This window comes from Paroedura picta, chromosome 12, assembly GCF_049243985.1.
Source record: "Paroedura picta isolate Pp20150507F chromosome 12, Ppicta_v3.0, whole genome shotgun sequence".
Taxonomy (NCBI): Eukaryota; Metazoa; Chordata; class Lepidosauria; order Squamata; family Gekkonidae; genus Paroedura; species Paroedura picta.
This window is the reverse complement of record NC_135380.1, coordinates 9467476-9490593: the sequence shown is the minus strand read 5'-3', so window position 1 is coordinate 9490593 and position 23118 is coordinate 9467476. Positions and strand designations below refer to the sequence as shown.

Here is a 23118-nt window from a genome sequence, read left to right as displayed (position 1 = left end):
CACTCCTTTTGCATTTGGAGCTTCCAAAGTTCCCACTGTGGTCTACATTGTCTAACAATGGAAATGAAACCCTGGAACAGTGCTGTACACTCTACAGTACCTCCATCCACGTGAGGGCAGGGCCGCAGTTTATCTTGTTGCCGGCAATGGCTGAAAGTCGCGACAGGTAAGCCATTAGCATCTGGGTGACAAGCTGTAAAGAGCAAGTATAGACTGGTATAATTCTGTTGATGCAGAAAACCTCACCTTCAAAATAAGGTAGCGGATGACAATTACTTGCTATAGAAAGCGTAAAAATCTCTCTGCGCTTGACTGACTGTGAGAACAAGATAAATCAGCAATCAATGTAAGGGCTTAGGCTCTAAAAAAGAAATCCAAAAAGTTATCTGCCCAGTTTTTTATGTGAATCCATCTCGCTAGATATTTAAATCCTGCTGTCTCCTGCCCGTCAAGGCATACAAAATACAGCATATTTTATTGGAACTTAGGGAAAGGTTTGGGATAATTTACATTTTCTTTGAAACAGGTATCTGAGAACAGTTAAGCAACCCAGGAAGCTTCTCTTCTCTGGCCTCTAGAAAGCACTTCGAAATGTGACGCATGAGAGAGCTCAGTTTGCTGGTGAGTTTTGTTTGCTTTGTCATTAAAGGGAATAGTATAGGACTGCCCCTTAGTGGCTTAAAAGAAACCCCAGGCATACAAGACAGTGGTTATTCCCACTGAGGTGTATCCCCATTGTACCACTCCAGACTATCCATGAGACTGTCAGGGGTAGTCAAACTGCGGCCCTCCAGATGTCCATGGACTACAATTCCCATGAGCCCCTGCCAGCGAATGCTGGCAGGGGGCTCATGGGAATTGTAGTCCATGGACATCTGAAGGGCCGCAGTTTGACTACCCCTGATCCAGATCCTCCATACAAAGGTTCCATCTTCATAAAAAGCTCAGCGTCAAACAGAAGAGTTCTGGTTTAGCCTCCTCCATGTCATGGCGGATTATTGCTCCCTATGATCCTTCCGCTGCAACCTGCATCTTTCTGGTTGCAGATCCCCTGCCTTTTGTAGTCAGAGGCATGGATGTATCCATCGTTTCACATTAAGGCCGGACTTCTAGATTATGTATTTATCCAGGTGCTTTCAAAAAGAAAAAAGTAGTTTGGCTGCCCAACAGCTTCAGAGGCATATTAACCAAGGCTCTTTTGAGGGCCCGCCAAAGTTCCCAATGGCCCAGGTTCTTAGGACAACAGCCAAAGTTCCCAAATTCTCCCTCACAATGTAGACTTCTCTGAAAATTCTACCAAATTCCCAGAAAAGACCTTTAGCCCATCTCCTGGCTGTTGTCCACCAGTCTTAGTCATACCTGCTTTTACCTGCAACCAGACACATTTCTCCTTCCTACTGCATAACCTGGATTAACAACCCCTTACAAAAGGAGGGTAGAACTATCCTATGAAAGCTTGGATTCTGACCCTTTCACTAAAGATCCTAAAGTTTCGCCAATTACAGTTTACCAATTACCCTGTTTTCACCAATGGCCAGATGGATCCTGAAGCTCTGCCCCAAGGCCATCACATATCCTTTTTCTGCACCAAATTCAGCCAATAATAATACCTCTCCTATTTGCACCCAGGAAATTCCAAGTGCAGAAGGAATGCCAAGCCCTCCATCTTTGCTGGGTAGTCCTGTTTTCAAATCTGCTGCTGCTGATGCTGAAATCACCGGACTTCCTCATCAAGTATGCTTTTTCCTTCCCCCATTCTGCTTCCCTTTGCAGAACCGACTCTCTACGTCTTCCTAGGACTGATTAGGTTTACAGGATGCAGAAACATTCAGCCACCTCCCTCCCCACACCTGGAGTGACACAACCTGCTGCAGGGTACTTCCTCAATGAGAACTGAATCATGTCAATAGTAGGTAAAAATTACTCCTTGTAAATAAGCTCTGTAAATAAGGTGCCCTTATTTCTCACACTTTATTTGCAGCATTGAGAAGATGAAAATTTTGAAGAATGACTACGTAATGTCGAACACATTCAACTATCTGTAAGGGATAATCTACTGAGGGCAAACAGCAGAAGACCCTACCATGACATAGGAGGGGTGGGCTCACACATCATCTGTGACTCCTGTCAGTAAATAGGGGAAACATGTTTCTATTTGAAGTGGCTGTAAACAAACTTGACCCAGTGGGCTTCTTTGGCCAGTCACAAAACCACCTCCCACCATTTTTGGAGCATATTTTAAGGTTGAAAAGAAAATTTAGGTTGAAAAAATAAAAGCTCAGATTTTGTGCATTCATCCCCCCTCAAAAAAAATTCTAAGAAGCATCACTTCATAAGGGAGACAGGAAAGGTGCTTGTGAGGAAGGCTGGCTCAGTGGAAGAGCAAAACAACATTCACTGATGCAGTTGAAATTACATTGGTCGAGAAGCAGAGATAAGCAGTAGTGATGGGCACAAACTGGTTCACAAACCAAATTTGGCCTGATCTTGGCTGACTTCTTATTCCTCAAACTGATGTTCAGAGAAGGTGTCTTTCTGGAACATATACCTTGTTTGATTTGGCGGTTCAGGCCCTTTTAGACTAACAGCTGAGCAGGGGTACCCTCCCATCAGTTGACAGCCACTTAAACCATTTCTTTCACACACACACACACACCCCACTTCCAAGCAGGGAGAAGCAAAACAGATCATTGAAACAGCCTCACAGCCATTTAATCTTAACATTTTGCAGACAATGAAATATATAGCCCACTCCTTCTGATATTCACCACTCTTTACTTAGCAGAACAGTACATTTGAATAATTTAACAGCACTGCATTATCTCCATAACTTCAAGCAACATTTCTGCACTCCTAGCTCACACACCGGAATAATTTCCATGTTCAAAAACTAAACAAAATAGCTAGAACTACAGTCTGAAAACAGGTAGCTGGTTTCCTTCTAATGGCAATAAACTTCATATTTTTACCTCTGGACTGTCTTTCAAGGCATCGGAACGAGGCAGCTCTGAAAGCTGGGAGAAGCGGCGGTCATAAATACACAGATGGAGATGCTTATCAAGTACTCTGAAATCTTCATAACTCCGCTTCACAATCCAGCTCTTGCCCTGCAGAGAGGAGTGTGTGTGTGAGAGAGAGAGAGAGAGACACACACACATACACAGACAGGAAAAGAGACAGGGAGAAAGACAGAGCATTAGAGTGCCATGAATTTTCTAACAAATCATGCTAGTCAGAAGCATAAAGCAGCAATTCTAGCAGAAAGATGGATCAGACACCTTGGCAGTGCTGTCAACTTTCCTAAAGTACATCCCTTGCAAGTTTAAGCTGAGGGTCTCACTGGTAATTTAGAAACTGCCTTATATCACAGGTATTTATGTCACTGTTTCACACAGTTTGGCACTGAACAAATGAAGGTGCCTTATGCCAAACCAGATCACTGGTATATCGAGACCTGTCCCACTTATTTGGAAAGTAAGAATCCTTGCAAGGTTCTAGGCATACGCCTTCCCCACACTTTGAACAGGATATAACAGGGATTGTACAGTCTACCACTGTCCTGCAGTCCTTCCCCATAATGATTCTGCCCTCTTTTCCTCCACTGCATGGGTTTGTCCTCAACAGTTAAAACTAACTCAGTTATTTTCTTAAAATTATGCACAGATGCTAGTGAAGTTCATGTCCCCTATGCTTGGGATTATGCAAGCATGAGACACATAAGTATGTGTACATACACACATTGTCAAGATTCATCATACAATCTGAACTGGAGGAACATTGTTCTTTCCACCCAGTTCCTCTGATCGCCCCCCTTCACTGCCACTTTTTGATCTAGCTGAAAAGTCTAAATCCTCAAAAGAAGAAGAAGAAGAGTTGGTTCTTATATGCCGCTTTTCCCTACCCGAAGGAGGCTCAAAGCGGCTTACAGTCGCCTTCCCATTTCTCCCCCCACAACAGACACCCTGTGGGGTGGGTGAGGCTGAGAGAGCACTGATATCACTGCCCGGTCAGAACAGTTTTATCAGTGCCGTGGCGAGCCCAAGGTCACCCAGCTGGTTGCATGTGGGGGAGCGCAGAATCGAACCTGCATGCCAGATTACAAGTCCGCACTCCTAACCACTACACCAAACTGGCTCTCTACACCAAGAAGGTCTACACCAAAAAGCAGCCCCATGTGCACCGTGTTTGCTGCAGTTTAGCTCAGAGTTGATCAGCATAGGTATATGTTAAATACCATAGGGAAATGAAACAGAACCTTGCAGGATACATGGTCAATGACCGTGCATAAATAATCTAATCTAATTACATGTATGCCCAGTTTTTTAAAAAATAATCTTGTTGATATTATACAACTTCTTCACTCTCTCAGGCAATTGCAGAGTGACAGTGTTTTATCAGAATCAAGTGTAGTGAAGAGAACGTTCTCCAAAATGTATCCAAAAGCTATTTTATATGTTAATGAACTTGATAAGGATAATGCACATATTGTAACAGAGGGATTAATCTAATGTCCTCTGCCTTATTATTCTATTTATAGCTGTTATTAATGCTCTTTTAAATCCATGTTCTATTTACCAAGAAGTCCTCAGCATATCTTTTGCATCAGTTAATGCCTAAGGGCCAAGAGGAAGCTATAAATCCAGTTCTATAAGCTCTTCTGCAACAGAAATAAGTTTTCTGCCATTGGCTTTGGAGCCCTGCACTATGAAGTAAATCAGCAGCTGCCTACATAAACATAATTTGTATGGGAATGTAAGACATGGCCTCTTTTTTTTTTAAAGGCATAGCTAGAAAAAAAACCATAGACTTCGAGTAAATATGTTATATGACATTTCAGCTGTAGAGAACTTGGTACGCATACATCCTTCCTTCCTGATGTTTCTTTATAACGAGTGAGGCTAAAAATGATCACACATGGTGTTCTGGAAACAAAGTACTGGTTTGCTTTGTATATTCGTTCTGATTATATATGTTGCATATTAATTAAAAAATTAACAGATGTTTCACAAATGATCTTTTCAGTCACCGAATGTTAGTACCGGATTCCCCTGAAGTTCAAAACTTTGTAAAGCAGCGCTAGAACTGGCATGAAGGGCCAAGCATTGGAAAGCAAAATCTGCCACAGCCAAATGAGTTTTACTTGCACAGATGGACTTTAACAGATCCTGGAAAGATCAAACATGAAGGTCATGCAAAGAGGGAGAAGACACAGAAGCAGCTCTTATTTGGATGTGTTTGCATTCCAAAGTTATTCTCTGAAATAAGATTTATATGCTGACCAAAAATGAATCTGACTTTACATTTAGTTGGCCCCACTTTAGGAATTTTTCTTGTAAGATATCCAACTTTCTCTACACTAATGAGGGCTTAAATGCTCATGATTTTAAGTCAGAGTTACAATTTTATAGAAGGGCCCTCTCTCTATACACAAATAATTGAGGTACCATGTGGGTTCATGGGTGATTATTAGCTATTATGATCATGTACTGCTATTCACACATCTTAATAATTGCCTTAATCCAATCTTGGCTAGGGGTGTGCGATTCGATCCGAAGTGGCTGCTTTGGCACCGAATTGGGGCTGCCTAGGCAACAGATCGGTTCGGAGCAGTCCATATTGCCCTTCCGCCAAAAAATCCAGAGTCGAAACAGCTGCTTTAGAGAGACGGTTAAAGGGACTTCACTTACCAGACAGCCCCAGTTGTCATCCCCCCCCCTCGACAGGCTTCCTCGCATAAGGAAGAGCAGGGGGTACCCGGCAACTAGCAGGCTGTCTCCTCCTGCTCTCCTGTATATGAGCTGTCTCTCCCCGCGCTGCCCTATCTTTCTCCAGCGCCGAAGGTGCTTCGACCGGGGCAGTCCAAGGCAGCCAAAGCCAAAGCGGTCCAGATCAGGACTGCTGCGCACAACCCTAATCTTAGCTATATGTGTTGCTCAGTTACTGATGCTTCTTGACTCTTATTGGTGCTTCCTGGCAACACCCTCCCCACCCTCAACTTATGTAATGGTTACTGACTTCTGTTCCACTATATCTGAAGAAGTGTGCATGCACACAAAAGCTTATACCTAGAATAAAAAATTGTTGGTCTTAAAGATGTCAATGGGCTCAAACTTTGCATTGTTATTATTAACATAACTTGGCTGTCGTAAGAAGACATATTTTTAATAATAGCAAAATCACAGATATTTAAACTTAGGCATGACCAGAGACATTTCTGGCAGGCAAGAAAGAAAGATCTACTTACATTGTATTGTTTATATTGGTTGCCTGGTACTTTGGAAACTTATATCATAGAAATATCATAACAAAAAAGGAGAAAAATAAAAGCTCATTCTAGTTCTGATGTGCACAATCACCCCACATTGTAGATAAAAAATACAATATACTCATATACAAGACCACTGAAAGTAGATGCCGGAACTGAGAAACAAGATAGATAAAAGTGCTTTTCTCAGTCATATAGAAAAGATTTGTCTGTTCCAGACCCCAGCCTCTGAATTTAACTATATATAGATCTGGCCGTTATGAAAATTAGAAGAATATATTGATCCTTCTGATTTAACTGAATTTCTGAAAAAGGCCCATTATAGAACTAGAGGTTTTACTCCGTCATCAGTGTGGCTTCTATAGCAGTCTGAATGTATATTTTTCTAGCGTGACTTTCACATCCTTTTTCTTTCTAAAAACAAGTCATGGTGGGAAATAACTTCAAAATTTAAACAAAAGGGGAGGACTGACTTGATAAAATCCCATTCAATATTAGCTGATGTGTTCTATCCACTGATTTTTCTAAGTCCGAAGTCTCTCAAATCCTAGAAATTGTGCCAGGAAGTTTTGTTTTTTGTTTTTTTTCCTTACATACAGGGCAGGGAATGGAATAAGTGGTTCATAAATAATCAGTCCTTTGATTTGCACATATTAGGCATACTAAAGCCAGCTAACTTATTCCAGAATTCTTATCCAAATTTTACTCATTTTCTAGTTCAATATTATACTTGACTATGCAATGCAATGTACACGAAGAGCCAAGGATTTCTAAAAGTGACAGGATATAGGTGTTACAGGATTGAAACAGCTGACTGTAGGATTCCATCCTCACTTTTGCCTTCAAATTCCAACCCATCTTAGCACCATCTCATGTTATATTTACAAACTAGGGGCCAAGCCTGTTGCATTCAGGAATATATTGGGTGCTAGATTGGGGGAGGGAGTGGAAGAACTCTGTGGATGGCCTCTCCCTCCCCCCAGGACCTAGAAAGGCTGGAGGCTGGAGGCCATTGGGAAGGGAACTCACTGGCAGTTCTTCTGCAGCCTCTGAGCCTCAAATGGAAGGAGAGGGGATGGTCAGGAGTGGGGGAAGGAAGGCGATTGGCTGGCTGCTGGACCGACAGGCAAGCCGGTTGGAGGAGGAGGCACTCAAAGGTGGGACAGCCACCCTGAGTGGTGTTAAGCACTGAGTGGCACTTAAGCCATGAGACATGCTTCTCCTCCAAGGCCTTACCGGAAATATATTATGTGGAACAGATATGATTAAGGGGCATTAAATTTCCCATTTTATCAGGCTTTCTAACCAGTTTCAAATCTTGGTTAAGAATTCTTAGTTTATTTTGCAACTGAACTTGCAATGAAATTTGACAGGTGTGCTTAGGGCATGTAAAATTATCGACACCAGTGCTCAATTTGTGCACCTGTTTACAAATGAAGCGGGATGGAAAAGGCACCCCACAATGCAGTGTGACGTCCTCTTTGAATACTGAGGCATTAGAAAGACAGCATGAACATTCGGATCAATATTCTACAGCCCAAGGACTTATTCATTGATGCAAGAGAAAGTAACACAACATTGTGGCCTTGAAGACAACTATACTGGATTCAAACTGGCCATACCAATTCATGATAATATTCTGTGCTGTTCATTCAAGTACTGGTTCCTGCTTCACATCCAGTATGAAATCATGACAATAAATATATATCCAGAACACCATAGTCAATTTCACTTTTAATGAGCATGGCTTACGGAGCCATGGTGAGATGAGGAAGAATGCAACACAGACGAAGACGTGCCATTGGAAGTAAGGCCACAAATACCTTGTGATCTAAAACAGTGGTCCCCAACCTGCGGTCCATGGCCCGGTGACGGGCTGCGGTTCCCTCTCCCCGCCCTCCCCCGCAGTCAAAAACTTCCCAGGCCGCAAGCCTGCGGCCCGGGAAGCTTCTTACTGCGGGAGGGGGGGAGAGGGAATAAGGGCCATGCCGCGCATCGCGCATGCGCACATGCGTGCTGTGCGGCCGAAATCGGGCACATGTGGCACTTTCGCGCATGCGCGAAAGTGCTGCACTGTGCAATTTCGGCTGCGCAGCACGCATGTGTGCATGCACAGCCCGGCCGCACGTGTGCGATGCTCGGGCGCGTGCGCGCCCTGCCGGTCCCCAGCCAAAAAAAGGTAGGGGACCACTGATCTAAAATGACTCTTGAATTAGATTGTAAAATTGTACACTGTACAATTACACTCTTGAATCACACTGTATACACATTGCTACTTGAATGCTTAATACGAGAGCGCTTCTGTGTGCATGCGCAGCCCGGCCGCACGTGCGCGATGCTCGGGCGCGTGCGCGGGCGTGGCCATCACCCTGCCGGTCCCCAGCCAAAAAAAGGTAGGTGACCACTGATCTAAAATGACTCTTGAATTAGATTGTAAAATTGTACACTGTACAATTACACTCTTGAATCACACTGTATACACATTGCTACTTGAATGCTTAATACGAGAGCACTTCTGGATTTTTACATAAAGGAAAACTGTAAACGATCTGATATGTGAAAAAAGAGACAATAATCCCACTAATTCTGGGATGAGATACCTGAAGATGCTTGTTGAACATCCAAGCTCAAGCTAGCTCACCAAGACAGCACTACAATTGTTGAGCGTTTACAGTCGGTCGGCCCTTTCTCCCCAGAAACCAATCGCTCAAAGCAATCTTTGCCAGATATAGCCATTCCTTAGATAAATATCTGACTGGAGTATTTGCTCAGGGAAATTGCTTCATGAAGCTAAAGAGGGACGAGAGCGTATAAACAGGTAACAGAAGAATAATAAAGAGCTTCCAGCACCCAAAGCTGAAATGCTCAATAGTTTTCCTTAATTAAAACTGTTTCGGAATGGCAGTCTGAAAAAAATATATACAGTTTAAATATCTTGCTATTTGGAGAAGAAGAAGGAAAAAAAAGATTTTTTTTTAACATTTTATTAGTTTCCGGTCTCTCATCACAGCTTGCAATTTAAACAACTGGCTGTCAGTCATGCCCGATGGAGAATATGGGGTAGGAGTAATAGGTCAGGGAAATGAGGGAGAAAAGAGGAAGGGGGTGAGCAGAAATCTGCGGGTAGCAAACTGTCGGAAGATTGAGTGCAATAACCTAGCATAATCTCGTAGCATGCAGAGAGCACCACTAACATTATATGCCGGAATATTTAAAAGCCCATCAATGAAAAACACAAAGAAATAAAATGAATAGCTATTAGTAGATAACTTTGTGCCACCTGTGCATATTAATCAATGCCTTCAAGCTTGTCCTCAGGAAGGAATCACATGCTTAAATGTAGGGGGTAGTCAAACTGCGGCCCTCCAGATGTCCATGGACTACAATTCCCATGAGCCCCTTGGGATCATGGGAATTGTAGTCGATGGACATCTGGAGGGCCGCAGTTTGACTATCCCTGCTTAAATGTGTCACCTTAGCACCTTTAGATATCCTAAAATTATTCATAATGCATCAATGCCAATATGTTGTACTAATGGCATGACTCAGTGGCAGGCTGGATTGCTCAAGGTCGTTGAAACAGATGTAAACACCTTTCTGGCTATGCAGGCTCTCCGCTGGTAGGTGCCCCACGCTGTACTAAGCACAGCAAGACAAACTGTTTACTTTAAATATTTGTGATTGTATTCTGCCTCTCTGCCCAATTATGGTCCTCAAGGCAGTGAACGATTATTAAAAGACATAAAACACAAACTTTTAAAAACAGTTACTTATATATAAAACTGACAATTAACAAATGAGAAGAACGCTCAGCAATGGTATCACAGATGAAACAGAAACATCTTTTCCCCATTGGCAGAAGACAATGATCAAGGGGGAGCTCTCCAAACAAAAGGAAGCGAACAACATTTACGTTCTGATTACTTCTCTTTTGCCTCTGGTGAGTTTACTGTAATGAAGGAAAAGAGGGAATTTTTGAGCACATTTTTAGAGGAGGTAGAAGAGGCATTCTACCTGAAAGAAAACTTCCTGAAACTGATTAAGCACCAGGTTTATGCATGACTTTTATGCATCACAGACAAAAATTATGATTTCTGTGCTTGTTAACACAGCCAAGCTAAGCAAGCACTGTAAATCTAGATGCCATTTTGCCATCACCACACTTGCAACAAAGGAGAAACAGAATCAATCCAGTGGCTTAATTAAGTATAAGAAGACAAAAAGTCTCTTATGTCATTTATTTAGACTTTGACTCTGCCAAAACGGTCTCTAGATTCATTTGTTTTCCGTTTTCAGTCTGGCTTTCGTCAGTGGCAATGAGTCCGTCCTTGTTAATGGTTGAATATAATGAGGCAAATGTTCCTGTATAATGGAGAGCATCACCACACTTGCAGCATCAAATCTGAGGTCTTTATCAATCCAAATTTTCCACATTCAAAGTGCAGCCACCTAGTTTCATAAAGAAAAAAGAAGTAAGGCTCCCAAAGCTCAACTTATTGAATCTCATGAACTTGACCAGAAATTGCTAGACCCAACTGTTTCCCAAAAGAAAAGGTGACAACATCTAAATTGTGTCATTCCAGAGAGGTGAGTTACTGGACTGTGTAACATACACATGAAAAGGTAGAGAAATGAAAAGTCCAGGTGGAAAAAAAAATCTTTATTTTATCTAGTCTGTGTTTGATTTGTTCAGAGTTCCACATTTTTAAATATTTTCGAACTTCTTTCTAGCTCTATACGTGGCAAATTATATATATATATATATTTTATTTTTGCCATATTAAAAGAGATTTTGTTCAGCTGTGGAACCAGGCTTTTGGTGGCTTGGCTACTGATAAAACTATTTATCCATCCACATTAAAAATAGCATACTTCAACATTCGGCCCCCTATCAGCAGCTCTGCCAGACTTATTCTATTTAGCTTCAAATGAGCTTATTTTGCAACCAGTCAGCTTTTACAGCACTGCAAACATTTCAACAGACACGCAGCCGTTCCAAGTCAGAGGAACGTTCCTATTAAGCTAGTTCACAGCTATTCAAATGATGACATTATTATCCCCTCCTTTTTAATTATATTTTAGCAATCTGGCATGCTAAAGATGACAATCCAGCCTACCACAACCTCCCTGTGCTTATTCTGGCTGCACAATGTGTGTGTGCGTGTGCGTGTTTGTTTTCAGAGTGGAAAAATCACTGTTGAAATCTAAAAAGACAAGCTAGCAGTTATGGTTTCTCTTACTGAGTGACACGACTTGGCAGGGTTCCTGATTGTCATGTAGGCCTTTATGCAGCAAGGCTGGGTTCAACCACAAATTGAAGAGAACAGTTGTCTTTAACCAGAGAGCTGGCAGAGCATAGTAGGTAAGCTATCACGAAGCACCCCTCTTCAAATCTTGTTTCCGCCATGAACCTATTAGGTGGCCTCGTACAAGCCTCACTATAAGCCCCCTATCCAATATGGACAATATTGCCTTATACATTATTGAAGTGTGGGGGGGATGGGGAATGAAGAATAGGTCTTTGAACAATCACATGCTATTTCAGTGCTAAGTACTTTAAAAGCCGATATTGATTTTAGCTGCTGAGTAAACTAGTGTCAATTGACTGCAGACTATCACATTCTGTACAATTTGAATGTTACAGCTGGAGAGCTGTGCCGACAGAAGAACAAGAAGGAAGTTATTCATTCCTTTCCCTAATAATTGCACCAGTGGATCCATGCTCAATGGTGCCTGTTTCCTAATTTTAAAATGTCACTTCTTTAGAGTGTCCAAGGATATGACAAATAACATTACATATGCACACAGAAGCTTTGCATATCATTTCTCTTTAGCTAATCGAAAGCAGCACTTTTTTAAAAAGTATACATAATTTCAATTCAGAGACAGGTATCTCAGATACATTCTAAACCACATCGTGGTACTCACTGTACCAAGCTTATTGGTTAGCCATGATGCTGCTACTGAAGCCAAATAGTGCAAGCTAAAGAAATATTAACATTTTGCTTACCTGCATGTATCTTTATTAGAATTGATCAACTCTAACATAAATGGAAAATTAAAATTCATGAACTAGAAGCGAAAGGCGTGCATGACAACTACAACTGGATAGTAATTTTAGTGGGGAAGGCATTTTAGAGTTTAAGGCAGGTGTAGTCAAACTGCAGCCTTCCAGATGTCCATGGACTACAAGTCTCATGAATTGTAGGGAATTGTAGTCCATGGACATCTGGAGGGCCTGCAGTCTGACTATCCCTGGTTTAAGGGAACACAGAAAACAGACTCATTCTTGCAAAACAAGCAGACCTTCAATACTATGAGCAACCATATGTTTACTTATAACTTGGATGGTAAAAAAAAATGTTATGTTTGCTTTATATTTATCAACCTGGAGTCCTACAGGTGAAACAGTTATATTCTAACAGATGCCAAGTAGTGCAAAATTCAGAAACCCGGAGAGAGTCATGGCAATCCCAAATACACACCAATGTAAAAGCTAAAACAGTTTTTACATTAGTATGAAACCAAACTGCCACAAAAGTGCAACAGGTCACCTTGTGATTATAATCGCTTAATTAAATGATGGAATTACGACAACTACAATTCAATATAAGACAACGATGGCAATTAGTTATGGCATTTGACTGAGTTATAGAAGAACATCTTGGCATTTCCTCCTAAATCTGTCACAGAATCCCTTATTTCCAGAAACAATGACTTTTTAAACTAAAAAATATGTTGGGAAAGGATATCTTTTCTCAGAATGATTCACTACACTTTGCAATATATTTGCCATTCTTCTTTTAAAGAAAGAGATAGGAAGTGGGGGGTCTTCAAAACACTGAATTAAGGTCACATACTAAATTCCTTGCATAGCATGACTATGGAATATGCAGTCACTTTAGTAGGCTGGAGGAATCTTAATTGTTGTTTTTTATATTCATATTCACTACAGCACTATATACAAGTATGCATAGATGCCATGCATGTTTATTAAGGGTACATTTTTAAAGGACTCCAAGGATATCAAATGCAAATTACCACATTGTTAAATATAGGTCACTTGGCTAAAGCAGATACATGTGGATTCAATTAGTTTTGCAACCCTGCTCTGTTAACAACTGCGATGCTTTTAAAACTTAACATCCAGTCTTCAGCTGAAGATATTAATTATCAAGAACACTTTAAAAATTAACTATAACCATGAAACTGTCTTCCTCTCTTCCATGTATCTATCAAAGCTCATCTTTAAAAAATTGTCATCATTTACTGATATGTCACTTCAGTATATTTTGTGACATCATAAATACAATGCAAAATATACTAAGTGTGAAATCAGTGGAACAAAACAGCCAATAACAAAAGTCAACCTAATCTGTTTTGTGGGGAGGCTCTCTGCTTCAAAGACTGAAAAACATATATGAGAAATTGCCTACAAACATGTCTCCTAACCAATATGGCAGCAAATGACTGGCATTTCTACAATTTGCATTTTATGCTTGACTTCAACAGAGGAGATAATTCAGACATTTCATCAACTGCTATTTAAGTCAAGACTCTTTGAAATACTATATGGATAATCTATGGAATATATTATATGGATAATCAGAATAATAATTAACCCAGTTTTTCCATGGGTGCAAAATGGGGTTGCTATTACAATAGATTATTTAAGAGAGAGTGCTAAGCAAGAAAGAGAGACTAAAGTGTCATGCACAGAAGCAATTCCTTTAATGGATTAATTAACTTGAAGCAATGATGTTGCAAGCATTGTCTGTCAAACTTGGAGCTATAAAAATGATCCCAAAATATCAGTATCTCATTGCCATGTTAGAGTCTACCATCAATGAAAACTTGATGCTAACCGGATAATATTTTTTATTTGTTTTCAGTAGTTTCTAAGCATAAGGTCAGATAATTTCAGTGATCAATAGATTCATCTGCATGTCTTAGAATTACACCTTATCTTAAGCCCTTAGCTAGCTTTGTTGAACTCACAGTTGAACATTTGTTAAACTTTTTATAAAGTTGCTACTGTCCACTGCTAATTCCCAAATCATTGTTTTATAGGCCTGTTTAAGCATGCAAATTAAGCACACTACTGTCAGTCATATGTGAATATGAACCACTAGGAAATGTATTGCTGCAATACAAGTTTTTGCCTCCTCACTAACATCACAATACTTTTCCCATTCAAAAAATAAGAGACAACAAAATATTGTGCATCTCATGCACAATAAATATCAAAACAGGGAGAGGGCTATGGCATTTACCTGACAGGAGATCTGTACAAGGTAGACAAGTTCCTTGGATTCACAGCCATTTCTTGTTATTTCATTCTGTTCCTCTGGGAGTGAAAGCTACATCAAGGAAGGAACAGAGGGTGGGAGGAAAGAGGAGAAAGACCCAGTCATTCAACAGGAATAAACCAGACATCAATAAAGCAAAACATGAAAATGCAGTTTGCTCCATGTTACATTGTACATTAAGGGCATGTTTGGTAATAAATTGAAAATGTTTAGTTGAACACAAATATTTGCATATAAGCATCTAGTTGATAGATCAGACAGTTAAAATAAGTAAGTCTAGAGTACCAGTAAGACAAACCATGATACCAAAAAGCACAACAATTAAATCCATACTTATCAGATATTCCCATTAATATTCATTGCAGATTGCAGCAATCTTGTAGTAAATAAACACCTGTCAGCAAATAAACACATGTAAGCATCACCCAGAAGTGATGTAGCCATGTCAAGGATGATGCTCTGGTTTGTGGGCAAAACCTCTATGACAAAATTAGCTTCTACCATAGAGTTTTTTCCCTCAAATCAGAGTGGCACCCCGAGATGTCACTGACATAGCTACGCCTCTTCCAGATGATGCAGCCATGTTGCATTTATTTCCAGCGTCTTGTCTGTCTAAGGGAGGGAAATCCCCCACCCACCGCTGTCCAGCTGGCTGCTGGCAAAGAGGAATACCTACCAGAGCACCTGGCATGCCTAATTCCATTATTGGCGATTCCACTATTTTCATAAGAGCCAACACTAGAGCCAAAACACCTTTGATTCGGGACTAATTTTAATATACATACTAAAAGGAAGTCTGGCGCACATCTGGCTGAGGCAGAAGGTCTATTTTCTACTGGGAGTAAAACAATTTTATAACACATTTGAAACATATAGATGGTCTCCCAATTTATCTGTTATCATAAGGGGCTGAAAAACATACTAGAAAGCTTTCCGACATGGTTCCTTTGCAACCCAAAAATAGGTGCCAAATGTCGCTAACATATGCCATAATACTGATTAGCAAAGATTTTGAATACACATTCCATAACACAAGATGTCTCTATGATAGAAGATGAATTTTTTAAAAAATCGCTAGCGTCTTGGCATTGAATATTTTCCCTTTGTCGATCTTGCTGCATTAGAAAATTGGCATCTCATTTTTCCTTCCTTTAAAATCCATATTATTGCCATGTGCAATCGTTCCTAGCTTAACAACTTGGCAGAAAGCAACATAATTTGGCAGAGAATAATGAATTAAGTCAGCTAGCCTAAAAATCAGAAAACTGACTGCAGGAAGATGCATGAACCCTTTGCCTCTTTCAACCACTTGCCTTCTGCACACACCATCAATTGCAATTAGAAGGGTACGGGGAAACTGATGGATAGAAAAGAACTAGGCAACCAGCTTTCAGAGCTGGGTGGAAAAGATGATGGTTCACTTGGCAATATGCACACCATTGTACCGTGGAAACAAGAAGTGTTTTAAATTTTCCAGGCTGGAGTTTAAGCTCACTAGCTGGCATTAGGGCTACCTATAATCAAACAGCAGGTTTCATTACATTTGGAAATTATTGCTTTTCCAAACTTTGGCCGATATTTAGAACAATTACTGTTTGGAAAAGAATGGAAGCAAAGATCAACTAATATAATCTTCCTGATTAATATCCTGTTTAGTTTCACTCAACAGCATCAAGCTTACTCCAGCGAATTTTTTTTTCTTTTGGCAAACTCTTATCTGATAGCCAGTTTACAAGCCGATTCTGAAACCTCTCCTCTGCTACACATGCCTCCAACGGCCTAAATGGAAATTAGCATTAAACCAGGCTGTGTGCATGTATTAACACACCTATCCTTGAGATCGTGGCAGCTGGAACAAGTGTCACAGTGACCTCAGGAAAAGCTGTTAGGCAAGGGTGGGCAAACTGTGGCCCTCCAGATGTCCATGGACTACAATCCCCATGAGCCCCTGCCAGCAAATGCTGGCAGGGGTTGATGGGGATTGTAGTCCATGGACATCTGGAGGGCCACAGTTTGCCCACCCCTGCTGTTAGGTGTCACTGAACAGATTCATCCACACCCACGGTTTCCCAGGACATTGGCCGGACCACTGCTTAATGTAAGCCAAGGAATCTGACTCCAAACTGATTTCTAAAAGAAAACTGCTTGAAATCAACCGGGAGGTAACTTTAGGACTTCATTCATTTTATATCAACATCAAAACAATATTTAGTCTAATTCTGAGTTGAATCTGATCCTAGTAGCAGTTATGTGAAAGAAAATCCTATAGAGTTCAACTGAACTTGTTTCTGCACTATCATTCTATGTCCACAACATTGTGCTCCATGCTGAAAGGTTTCTGCACACCGAGTGATTTGCTAAAAACAAGCAACCACTGTGATCGGGGAAAGATAATCACATCCAGGAATGGACCTCGTGCTTTCCAACTCTTATGCAGGAGCCTGCTTAGATAGCAGCAGAGCTTGCACAAGTCTACGGGATTGGAGCAAGGATGTTTGGGATTGTTGTTGTTAGGTGCAAAGTCGTGTCCGACACATCGCGACCCCATGGACAATGATCCTCCAGGACTTCCTGTCCTCTACCATTCCCCAGAGTCCATTTATGTTTGGGATAAGGTAAAGGTATCCCCTGTGCAAGCACCGAGTCATGTCTGACCCTTGGGGTGACGCCCTCTAGCGTTTTCTTGGCAGACTCAATACAGAGTGGTTTTGCCATTCCCTTCCCCAATGTTTGGGATACAATATAATGCATATAAGTTTATGACAGAATGGTCCCAACTGAAGCAATGACAGCCAATTCAGTCATTATATGTTTAGACATATGCCTTGAATGCCTTGAAGTTAACCCCCCCCAACCCCCCCTCCCCACAAACACATGCATTATACAGATGCTTCTCAGGAAGCAAGTACTCAAGATATGCTTGGTGGTGAGACCAGGATTCTCTCTGAGTAATGTGTACAATAGCATTAAGATTTACCAATGACTGTAAAGGTCATTTTACAAATGGCAGGGGAGAGGGAAGAAGAGACAAACAGTAGCTGTTGTGTCAAGCCACAGAAGGCCTCTTCAGACATTACATCTATGTGAACTGACACACACTGTCCACAGATTCTGGGGGCACATATTCCCCATGAAGCACTCAATACACATGATTATCACTATGAGCAAATTGGGAAACACAGGTGGACTTCCCATGTTAGTACAGCGTTCATACATGCAAACAAAAAACTGGTTTAAATCTATGCAAGTTGAACATGCATAGAAGATCTATCAGCTGACCAATTCACACAAAAAGCTGAGTGTACATACTGAGTGCATTGCAGGGATCACATGCTCCCAATGCATACAGTTGGCAGGCTGCCAGTTTGTGTGGCTGTAGCGCCTGATGTTCTTGGCACTTCTCAGTAACATGTTCGTTAAAAACAAGAACTGTAAATACAAATTATTATTCATGCTAAGGTAAAGCTATGACATATAGGGGGAAAATATGCTGTTGCTTATACTAAGAGGCAAATATTATCCGGTTAAATAGCTCTGGTGAGAAATTCAGGGGGTGAGAAATTCTTAAACTGAAACCAGATATTTAAGTGAATTCTAAATTAACATTTATTACTGTAAAAAAAAAGCAGGTAAACAGCCAATTCTGAATCAAATAGGGCTTCACGTCCAAGAGACAAGCTGCACAAAGGCATATATCTGGGCTACTGTTTCTAGTTAGCATCACTCACATTCAACCCAATTTCTACTGTAGCAAAATTGTAATTCTCAGCCTGTGGGTCTGTCACTCGTGCAATGCCCCTACTAGGGCTTACTGGATTACATAACGTCTTTCCATTCTGAGAAAATGGAACATTTCATCTCCATAGGCAGGGGGGTGCACATGACTGATTATGAATTCCTTATTTTTATGAGAAACTGTTTAAGGACCAACAGCTATGCAGCATCCAAATACTACCTGCACGGTAGCCGTAGTATAGAAGTATCTTTTCATGGAGGTACCTGGTCTAATAATGGTCCAAACAAAGAAAGCAGAGAATGTCAGAACTGTAACTTTATTTGTCGCCTTCCCATTCATCTCCCTACAACAGACACCACAACAGACACCCTGTAGGGTAGGTGAGGCTGAGAGAGCCCTGATATTACTGAAGAAGAAGAGTTGGTTCTTATATGCCACTTTTCCCTACCCGAAGGAGTCTCCAAGTGGCTTACAGTCACCTTCCCATTCCTCTCCCCACAACAGACACCCTGTGCGGGAGGTGAGGCTGAGAGAGCCCTGATATTACTGAAGAAGAAGAGTTGGTTCTTATATGCCACTTTTCCCTACCCGAAGGAGTCTCCAAGTGGCTTACAGTCACCTTCCCATTCCTCTCCCCACAACAGACACCCTGTGCGGGAGGGGAGGCTGAGAGAGCCCTGATATCACTGCCCGGTCAGAACAGTTTTATCAGTGCTGTGGCGAGCCCAAGGTCACCCAGCTGGTTGCATGTGGGGGAGCGCAGAATTGAACCCGGCTCGCCAGATTAGAAGTCCGCACTCCTAACCACTACACCAAACTGGGTCTCAAAATGACCCAGTAGGAAGGGGAGCTATTCCACAATGGGACAAATAGCTCCCTTCAGGGCCATTTCAGGTCAGGGAACTGAGGTTGAAAGAGGAAGTCTTTGTGTGCCCCAGTCCCAATATTTGAAACTGCAGAACTTGAGAATAAGCCCAACCCAGGAATGTCCCTAGGACAATCTTAACGTGTAAAGCACCCCAAATTATCAGAATGCCACTTGCACTGATTCAAATACATGAGAAATATGCTCATGGACAACGCACGAAAATCTGCTGGAGTACTGTATTTCAGGAAGTGATGAGAGAAAACCCCTTCTTCCCATTAGATTTTTTTACCATATATATATTTTTGCCATATAGACCACAGAACTGAGGCCCGGCTTTTAAATCAGGACATTATTTCAAAAGGTTGCATGACACAAACAGAGGGAGAGTCTAGTCAGCAGCGACTATGTTGTGAGAGGCGGGGTATAAATTTAATAAGAAGAAAAATAAATAAAATATGAGCGCTTGAGATCCAGAGTTATGTTTCCTCTCTACCAGCCATGTTACTAGGGCCATATTAAATTATAATGTATAGTCCCAGCATATCGTGGGCGGGGGACAACTAGCTCTGGCTAAACTGCATGCCCATATTCATATGTCATGACTAACCAGCTTCCTTGGCCATGTTTCACATAAGAAGGGAGGGAAAACTGGAGGATCCACAGGCATGCAAGGCCAGCAAGAAGCTGAGCTGAGTTCAGGAACAAAGCAGGCTTCCATGTGACAATTTTTAGATATACTATGCATATGCTTTCCCCTTCTCTTCCACAATTTCATTTCTTCAGAACATAACCACGCTTGAATGATTTTTAAAAGTTTACTTCCAAGAGAACCTGCTTGGTGCAGTGGTTAAGAGCGGCAACTTTTAATCTGGAGAACTCCTCCTCCATGTGCACCCAACTGAGTGACCTTGGGCCACTCACAGTTCTCTTAGAGCTCTCTCAGCCCCACCTACTTCACAAGGTAGGGAGAGGAAGGATAGGTGATTGTAAATGGCTTTGAAACTCTTTGCAGTAGCAAAAAGACACTCACAAAAAACAAAAAAGCTTTTCTTCAGCACTTCAACAGAACACTGAGAGTAGCCCATGAGTGCATCATAGTTGTTTATATTCTACTACGTCATGAAGAAGAAAAAAAGACTTACTGGAGAAGCCAATAAAGCTAGGAAAAGGTGAAGGCATTTGCAAAAGAGGAGACCCAACATGAAGAAGAAGAGTTGGTTCTTATATGCCGCTTTTCTCTACCCGAAGGAGGCTCAAAGCGGCTTACAGTCGCCTTCCCATTCCTCTCCCCACAACAGACACCCTGTGAGGTGGGTGAGGTTGAGAGACCTGATATTACTGATCAGAACAGCTTTATCAGTGCTATGGGGAGCCCAAGGTCACTCAGCTGGCTGCATGTGCGGGAATGGGGAATCAAACCAGGTTCACCAGATTAGAAGTCAGCGCTCCTAACCACTATATCAAGATGGATTTACTCACTAAAGGAAGCCATGACCCTCAGTTTGTGAGACCTGAGCAGGGCTGTTAATGATGGAATACTTGGGAGGTCGTTAATTCACAAAATCACCATATATCAGATGGCACACCACATACACACACTAGTGTGTGTCAATTTCATATGCACATGATCCTTCATTTCATAGCTAGCAAAAATGATGCCTTCATATACAAGTGGACACTGACCACAGGCAAAATACATAAACACAGAACTAATACCAACTGGTCAAATACATTTAAGCATAAAGCTACATTTTTCCATTTGCAGCTTCTTTGCAATGTAGGAGTGTTGATTAAACCCAGGAAAGACAGCACAAAACACCAGAATATTGCCATTAAATTAACCCCCCCCCCCTGTATTCACAGGCTTAGCTTAATAAATGCAAAAAAGTCAGTATGCATAATTGTCAAGAGGGTTAAGATTAATTTTCAAAGTGGAAAAAAGCCCTTGATAATTGTATCTCTCAGTTCTGCAGGCAGCAAAAGGTTTTCATTATTTAAAAAAAAAAAGACTTTACAATGACATTTGAGAGCTGCACATATGGTCATTTATGAAATGCATTTATTTGCTTTAAAAAGTTACCTTTAAAAACATTACCACATTTTATGTCTTTCTCCAGCTGTTATATGTCTTTACATACTGTGAGATTTTTAAAAGAGATGTCTTTAAAAGCTGATTCTGCCAAGCCAGACTACACTTACCCTTGCTACAGCGATTAGTTCTTTCCATGGCAAGAATCCCTAGCCAAGGCCTAAGAGCTCCAAAGCTGTCCTTAGTTTCCCAGCAGCTAATTGAAAAAGCCTTCCAGGCATCGGCTCCGAGATGCGAGAACTCCAGCATAGCGAAATCAAATTAAAATCCTCACATTCCGCTTCGTTGCCCCTTTTCCTGATGCTAATGTCCTTTTGGATGAACGTGCCTATGAATAGGGATGGAGATCTCCCTCAGTAGCCCAGGTAGCCTTTTCCACACTGCCCATTTCATGCTCAATTTGTGCTGTAGAGAAATCAGTCCTGTTTCTTTCGTTCGCGCTCTCACTGGAAAGGTCCCACAAGACAAACCGTGGAGCTTAACAAGTGCCAAGAGAAACAAGGGAGGGAGGGAGGGAATGCACGCAGGGATAGTGCTCAGGCTAGGCATTAGTCAGCTGCTACAACTGAAAGGAGAGGGAAAAAGTGACAGCAAATATATTGTCCCACTCCATTTAGTTTCCAATTCCTGCCTCTTTTTTCTATTGCTATTTTCTCTCCTGATCTTACAAGCCTGTGAAATCCCCTTGAAGTCATGAGTGCTGAAGAGAGTGCAATTTGGGCCACTATCCAGCATCTAACAAAAAAAAAAAAGAATTATCAAGCACTGCTGCTGCATGCTTCACAGATTACTTGGGAAGGAAACTAACAGAATGTGCAGGGCAAATTTTTCTGCTGCTGAAATCAAAACGGTTGCCAAAAATAGGCCCAGCGCACCGAACGTGCTAAGACTGTGCTGTCAGTCCAGGCAGAAGATTTGCCTTTGTACCAAAGAATCAGAATAGCACAAAAGTTCAGAATCAATATCAGGAAGACTTTAACTCACAAGCATCATTCAACCACTGCCAACCTAATGGTCTGAAAGTCAGCAGCAGCAGGTGTTCAAACAGTCCCTGTATTCAAACGTACAACTAATTAAATTATGCATTGCATTTGTTATCATGCCCTTCTTCTAAGGCAGGGGTAGTCAAAACTGCAGCCCTCCAGATGTCCATGGACTATAATTCCCATGAGCCCCTGCCAGCAGAGGCTCATGGGAATTGTAGTCCATGGACATCTGGTGGGCCACAGTTTGACTATCCCTGCTCTAAGGGGATCCGTTAATGTAACACGGGATTGCTCTATTATATCCTTACTGCCACTTTGTGAAGTAGGCTAGGTTGGAAGATAGAGACGGACCAGGAACCTTGAGTGAGATGAATGGCTGAACATGGTTCTTATTTCAGGTCTTCACTATACCACACTAGCAAGGTCCCTCTGCCAAACTGCTGCTTTTTTGGCATTCCACAATCCAGCTTTAACAGAAGTCTGCTAAATGCTATATTAATAAGCTTAATAAGAATGCTAATAAGAATAAGAATCAAGATTCTGTCCTAATAAGAATCAAGATTCTATTTTTTTATGAGCATCAGTGTAATCATGTTGAGGAAAGGGTTAAATCAGCTCTGAAGTGGTTGCTAGGTTACCACATTTCCTATGTGAGCCAATAAGGACCTTATCCCAGTGAGATAACATTGCTATCTTGTACATCATCAGTAGAGTCTGTTATTTTATACTATCATATATAGATATGGATGGATATATGACAAATTAGCTCAGAAGCAAGACTTTTTAAAAGGAGGATACCCATAGTTTTACAATTAAATCTTTTAAAAGTGGCATGTTCAGCTGCTTTGTATGCAGAAAATGATAT

The 23118-nt window shown here is 41.3% G+C and overlaps 1 protein-coding gene across 8 annotated transcripts in view; it reads right to left on the bottom strand.

Annotated features, from left to right (window-relative positions):
- The window catches only part of ARHGAP32 (Rho GTPase activating protein 32), a 196859-nt gene that overhangs the window by 65859 nt on the left and 107882 nt on the right, over positions 1-23118 (bottom strand). For all 8 annotated transcript variants that reach the window (XM_077306405.1, XM_077306406.1, XM_077306404.1 and 5 more), the window contains exons 5-7: positions 14539-14625; positions 2970-3107; positions 101-193 (exon numbers count right to left, since the gene is read on the bottom strand). In XM_077306405.1, coding sequence (XP_077162520.1) covers positions 101-193; positions 2970-3107; positions 14539-14625 — 318 coding nt within the window. The remainder of the gene's footprint in view (positions 1-100; positions 194-2969; positions 3108-14538; positions 14626-23118) is intronic.